The 7,068-nt window shown below is 39.7% G+C and overlaps 1 protein-coding gene across 1 annotated transcript in view; it reads right to left on the minus strand.

Annotated features, from left to right (window-relative positions):
- LOC139725005 (probable phospholipid-transporting ATPase IA) overlaps positions 1-5,877 on the minus strand; it is a 78,162-nt gene extending 72,285 nt beyond the window's left edge. Inside the window, exons 1-2 of the mRNA XM_071636096.1 lie at positions 5,741-5,877; positions 3,349-3,448 (exon numbers count right to left, since the gene is read on the minus strand). Of these exons, the coding sequence (XP_071492197.1) occupies positions 3,349-3,448; positions 5,741-5,877 (237 nt within the window). The remainder of the gene's footprint in view (positions 1-3,348; positions 3,449-5,740) is intronic.
- Between the last annotated feature and the right edge of the window lie 1,191 nt (positions 5,878-7,068).

Raw genomic sequence — 7,068 nt, forward strand, 5'->3', positions numbered from 1 at the left:
CTAAAAACAAAGAGGTCCTAATGAAAGGAGGACCAACCTTTTATTATGACCACTCTGTTTTACTTTGCTTTTGGATATCTCAGCCATTTCAAAAACAATTTTCATCAAATAAACTTTAAATTCCTCTTTACGTAAAATAGTATGCTCTTTCATATTTTACAAGCAGTTTCTAATTACCTCACAAAAACCTAAAATCTGAATCCTCATCTCAACTAAAACTATAGAAATATCCCTTTAACAACAAATTTTACCCTTATGCAGTGCACAGTAGTTGCATTTAAAATTCAGTAACATACACCTGGAACATTGCCATGTAGTAAAATAAAAGTAATGGGGGAGGGATATCTCACCAGACTACCATACTACGAATGGATGAATCATGTCTTATGTCTACCATCACAACCGTGTTCATAATTAACCAGCTTCAAAATGCATTTCAAAGCCCTTGGCACACTCTTGTTGCACTTAACTTTCACTAGAAACAGTTTTCAAAGCTATTCTGCTACTAGTATTCACAAATAGCACGATAATAACATGTACAGGCCCACTTACCTCAGTGTACGAGTGTGGACTAGTATAATATACATTGTATGTACATGTACAGTACAGTCACACTACATACGTGTACAAACACTCGAACACACACTTGAACACACATACACACACACACACACACACACACAGTGGGAAACAAAATTTTAAAGTTTACAAGCACAGATACCGTACGTATATGTTGGGAAGGCTATCATCATATTTTTTTCAATGCTTTGGTCAAAATCATATGATATTCCCGTGAAAACTTTATTTCAGTTCTACTGGCATTCTCCTGATAATTTCTCCAACAATTGTTTACTTGATGCACTTGCTGAGACAAATTTGAAAGAAAATTTTCTCCCCAAAACTGTGAATGCACTTTAAGCTGCATCTCTGGAATATTTCCAGGGGTGACGTAGTAGAGACGGGCTTGTATCGGGGGCGGGACACCTGGCCTACTCCAGCGGGAGGGCAAGCAGAGAACGTAGCGTGGCACAGGCAGGGAGCAGCCAGAATTAGGCACCAATGCTTTTCACCAGCCATCCCTCGCCAGAAATAGTGCCGCGGGAAATTGAGCAAAATTGGCTTGACTTTCCAGATGAAAGCATGCCAACAACATCACTTCAGTCATCCCCCCCCCCCTTTTTGCACACTTGCGGTTTTTAAGTTCAATCAAAGCTGTTCCAATTAAAGAAATAGCTAGAGCCCAACAATCTTACCACAATATTCTCTGCACTACAAAAAAACAACAACAAAACATCAATTTTTTTTTTTTTGTTTCCTGGAAAAATAATTCCAAAACCAAACCCAAAAATAACATGAGAGAAAAAAAGGAAGGGATGTTATGGGAAAACAAGAAACAGGGAAATACAAACAATTTTTAATTTGGAAAGATGCCCATATGGAGAGGTTCCGCACTCCACACGATGCCTACGCCTCAAGCAGTTATTGAAAGGTTGTATACAGCCTATGAAGAAGTAGAGTGGCTTTGGGGGGGGGGGGGTGGGGAGGAGGGGGGAAGGGGTATGGAAGGGTAGGGGACAGACTAAGCACCCATGGAATATTCCACCTGTCCCTTTCATATGATTCCATTTTCATTCATTTTGCAACCATAATTTTAAACACAGCTATTTAAAGTGAAATATTGCAACATTAGAAAATTGCTCAGCCACTTGCACATGCCCATAATGGGTGGCAAGAAAATCACAATTTGTATCTACTGCCACAGGTTTGAAATTTCTTATTACAAGTGTGATTGGAAAAGGGCAAACACTATGATTTTTAAAGTTGCAATTATTTCCCAAATGAGTGTGTCTCTTCATCCCCTGTGTCCTTTTCCAGCCACGGCAATTGGATATCAATCATTCATCACCTAGCATTCATTTGTTTCAAACTCGGAATGACCTAAACACCTCCACCCACTCTCTCTTTAATGAAACACCCAATTACAGACCTACGTAAGTAGATAATGAGACAAGACTAATCTTTATTTACTGTTTGCTTTTCAACACCACCATTACATCTGCCTTGCTGCTCCACAGCACACGGTGTAATTGTTTTGCTGAGTCAGCAGGAAGTAATATATCCTGTACAATGATTGCTCACTCCGGACAAAGGAGTGGGAAGGGGACATGAGGTAGATGCACTCACATTAACCCAGTTTTCTCTCTACAAAATGCGCATTTGATCAGGTGGATTCTTTGAAAAATTCAGACTTCTTTTTTTTTTTCTTGAAGGAAAATACTGATAAAATCTAAAAATCTCATAATCTGTTCACATAATTGACATGAAACTAATATAATGCCTGAGGGATCATACTTATATCTCCTTTATTTCATGAGGGTGTAATCTATACATTTACTACTTATACTACCAAAAGAATTCTTTCTTTCTTTCATCTACCAAAGTTGAGCTAAATGTGAAACTTCACAAACAGTGCCTCTTCACAGGAACTGCTGTTATATAAGTTTATACAACACCTAATTAGAATGAAGCTATCCGACTGGTCAACTGTCCATCACGTGACATTCAGTTAAAAGTACCATCGCACACTGCTGCTGTCAGCCGTGCAATTTTGTTTGAGCAAAAAAGGATATTGCATGGCTGACGTCGCCAATTTCCATTGACTCCCGTGTTAAACTCATGATTGACCAAAAGTTTTTGTTCCATTGCATGGCTCTTATATCAAAATAAACAAACATAAGCTGCACATACTCAACAATTACAACATGCTTACAAGCGTGTAGTTGGTCACTCATTTTCGTAAAACATCTTCAAGTCGAATCTGTGTAAACCACATCTGTTGATGTCCTAGGTGTTACGTAAAGCAAGTAGTGTCTGGTCTTTACTCATAAAGTAAACAAGTTTTTGCACTTGGTGAAAGATGAGGTGCACTACGAGTATTCAACTTGGCTTCGCCTCGTTGAATACAGCACCTCCATCTTTTACTTTGTGCGAAATCTTGTGATCATTCACTATTTGTATAACAATAATTGTAGGACCAGTGAATGAATATATCAGGGGATGAGATAAAGAAATGGTCTACTTTTGAGATGTACGGTCAAAATGAGACAATAACTGCCAGCGGAAGAACCAAAGAAGAGGCATACAGTGCACTCCCGTTATAACGAACACGGTTATAACGAAATTCAGGTTACAATGAAGTAAAAATTCATGCTGGAACATTATTCGTTTTATGTCTTTTATTGTCTATTTGTTCAGATAAGATGAAATTTCAATATAACGAAAGAAAACTGCCGGTCCTGAGGACTTCTTTAAAATGGGAGTCCACTGGATAAAGACAACTATCCTCACCTGCAAGAGGGCGATGAAGAGGAAGAAAACGTTGGCATAGCGACGAAACTGCTCAAACAGGAACTTTGGGAAGAATGTTAAGAAGGTGTATTTCCCCGTGCTGCAGGAAGAGGAAGTAACAATACATAAGCACTAAATGACCAATGTGAGCATTTTTATTCGACAAGTACATTGTGTTTGGAGAATTTTGTTGTCACTGTTGGGATATTTATCATCATGGCATGTTGGGTAGATATTAACTGTTAATATATCAAATGCAGAAGTGATATTCTCACAGTTATGATTTCTTCATTTAAAAAGTACTACCTTGAGAAAAGTTGATTTATGTCACAGCGTACTATAAAACAGTTCATTTCATGTACAGATATTTACGCAAGATGTTGTTTTTGCGATTTGACATCGAGGCTATCGTAAGTACATCATCATCCTTAGTGTATGGCGACATTTTGGCATGTTGTTCAATTTGTGGTCCAACAGTGATTCACAAATTTGTGAAAATCAAACCCTCACAAAAATAACAGCTTATGCAGTATTTAAACATCTTCATAAGATCAGAAAGTGTTATGCAAGTGACATTGTAGATGTGTGACCGAGATGCATACAGGGCATCCAGTGAGGTGACAAAACATTTACTGCACTGCGACAATTGTTCCAGACTTATTTCCTCCAAGGGATGACTTAGAGTTTGGTTGAGGGATGCGATATGGTTTTAGGTTTTGTCTGGATTACTAGGATTAGGGTTAGAGTTATATGTTTGTGGGTAGAATTTATGTTTGGTTTAGCATGCAGATATTTCATGGGAGCAATTGTCGCTGGAGCAAATGTCATGGACACATCCAGTGAACACTGCTTGACATGACTTGCATGAGAAAGGAGTGTCTGTCATGGTGCAATCCAAATCGTGAACAGAATGGTACGGTTTCATCAAATTTGGATCTAAAATAAGAGGTTTACTGTAAGACCAGAAATTTTTGCATGCATGAAATTTTTGCGAATTTCTTGAGGAGCTAAGATTTGGAAAATAAAAATGCATGCAAAAGTTTATGTCTACATTATATGCATCAATTGCCAGTGGCACTTAGTAAAAATTTATGTTCTTTTCTGATTGTTCTGTTTTCACACAAAGTAACAAAATATCAGGATGAACCTTCCCTCTATGTAATCAGACTGCAGCATTGCCATAGAAACCAGTGATTTGAGGTCAGCCTTTCAAATCTCTCATTGAGTAGAATCTCATGAAGCTGCCCACTCAATTCCTGAGTGAACTTAATCAGTTGCCCATCCCAGACCTCCCTCAAGAATTTCCCCGGCTTTGGCTGCAATTATCAAAGTGGACGAGGGCAATATCAAAGTCCAGTGGGATTATGAGCTCTTCCCCTCAAGGGTCAATTAAATCTGAACTGGGAGAGGTTCGTCTGAGACCATGAGATGACCGAAGCTTTGCAGGCCTTAAGAACCTTGAAGTGGGAGTCGCAGTCAATCATACTGGGATCTAACAGACCAGTTCACCTTATACTGTATCACAGCCATGTACTGTATACACCACACATTTTATATTTAGTTAGCGAGTTGCCTGCAGCACCAGTGACACTAAAGTCTAGAACTAAAACATTGAGAAGTTCGGTTGCCAGTGTGGACAGATGACCAAAGATTGCAAAGACTTTGTGAACTTGAACATCGCAATGTTTTGCCAGTGTGACTGTGGCTACAGACATCAGTGTCATTTCATAAAACTTGTTATCAATAACAGGTTACAATAGTTGTTATTAGCTACTAAAATCCTTGCAAATTTGTCATAGAATAATGTGGCAGGTGTCGCTGATAACAAGTTTTATGAAACAGGACTCAGGATGAAAATTCTCTAGTTTGAATGGGGTGTGACTCCACCCACACACACTGATACCAGTATGAAGATTCTCTACTCTGAAAGAGGCAAAACTCCACCCACACGCACTGATACCAGTATGAAAATACTCTAGTCTGAAAGGGGTAAGACTCCACCAACACACGCTGATACCAGTATGAAAATATTCTAGTCTGACACACACTGACACTGGTATGAAAATTCTCTAGTCTGAATGGGGCAAGACTCCACCCACACGCACTGATACCAGTATGAAAATACTCTAGTCTGAAAGGGGTAAGACTCCACCAACACACGCTGATACCAGTCCGAAAATACTCTGGTCTGACACACACTGACACTGGTATGAAAATTCTCTGGTCTGAATGGGGCAAGACTCCACCCACCCACACTGATACCAGTATGAAAATTCTCTCTAGTCTGAAAGGGGCGAGACTCGACCCACACAAACTGATACCGACCACTGGTATAATACTCTAGTCCGACAGGGGCAAGACTCCACCCGCCCACACAGACAGTGATACTTACTCCACTTCGTTGGAGCAATGCCTGACTGGCTGCGCCTGATTGATGTTGATGCAACGAACCTCCGCGTCAGCCGGGTGGGATGCGCCATGAGCCGGGGAGGGGGCGGAACCCTCACCCGAGGAGTTCCTGTCATCCATTTCTATAATATTAAAAGAGAGAAAGAACAACAAATATATGATACCTAGCTAACACAGTTCATTCAAATTTCAACACCATTATTGGTGAGACAAAATAGACTGTTTATAGCCCGATACAGAGCCCAACCTTCACTGAACACAATTTCAACAATCATCAAATACAAAATGGACTCTGTACATCAAACATTTCGCATAATTCACAGAACTAGATGCAAGTTTCGGTTTCTGAAGCATTTACTGACCCCAGTGAAAGCCAATTTCAAGACTCAAACAAAAACAGATGCTACAAATGTACACTGACATTTTGTTTATCATTATGAAGACTTCTTCAACAGACAAGGAGTTACAGGAGTATATGTTAAAGCAGAAGTACGTGTAAACTAGAATGGCAATGCATACATGAATTTGACATTGTTTTGGCCATGCCATTTGATCGGAACAATATGACAGCAACAACCATTCAGGCATACACTGTAGTGGCTCTTTCACAGCATTAAGAAAGTGTTTTGTTATTGTCATATTCACAGAGACTCCAACCCAAAGTACCTTCTGATCTGGAGATTCTCCCTCCTGAAACCCCTAGCAAACAGGAGACTCAAAGTTGATGTGTGCGAAGCGCAAAATTCCCAAGGTTCTAGATGCTCTCTGGTGCTATCTAAGGCTTATTTTTTCAACATACGATAGAAATATATAAGAAATCCTTTCCAACGGGAGACAAAGAGCCACGGCGGGAGAAATTAAATTTCAAACGCGAGAACGGGAGATTTTGCAAAAATGGGTTTTCGGCGGGAGATTTCCCGTCGAAAACGGGAGAGTTGGAGTCTCTGTATTCATAACGATGTACCCTCTAAAACAGACCTTCCTTTAAATCCACTGAGTTTGCAAAAATTCAATATGATTTATGCACTGCAAAAGTTCATGTAAACTGCATGCTGGGTGTGTCATTAAAAAGACGTCAGTGACTTACTGTCTGAAAGTCATGTGAAAAAAATTACATTATACTCCTGGGGGGCGTTTCATCAACGAGTTCGTCGGAGGTTTTCACCGACAAATTTGCAATCAGCCAATCAGACGCAAGGATTTCAGTAGCTTTTCAAATTTGTCGGTGAAAACCTCCGACGAACTCGTTGATGAAACACCCCCCAGATCAAACACACACACACACACAAAGAAAAAAAAAAATCTTTTCAT

Source organism: Diadema antillarum, unplaced genomic scaffold, assembly GCF_040938485.1.
Source record: "Diadema antillarum isolate AM-2024a unplaced genomic scaffold, OU_Dant_1.0 seq00000009_RagTag, whole genome shotgun sequence".
Classification (NCBI taxonomy): domain Eukaryota; kingdom Metazoa; phylum Echinodermata; class Echinoidea; order Diadematoida; family Diadematidae; genus Diadema; species Diadema antillarum.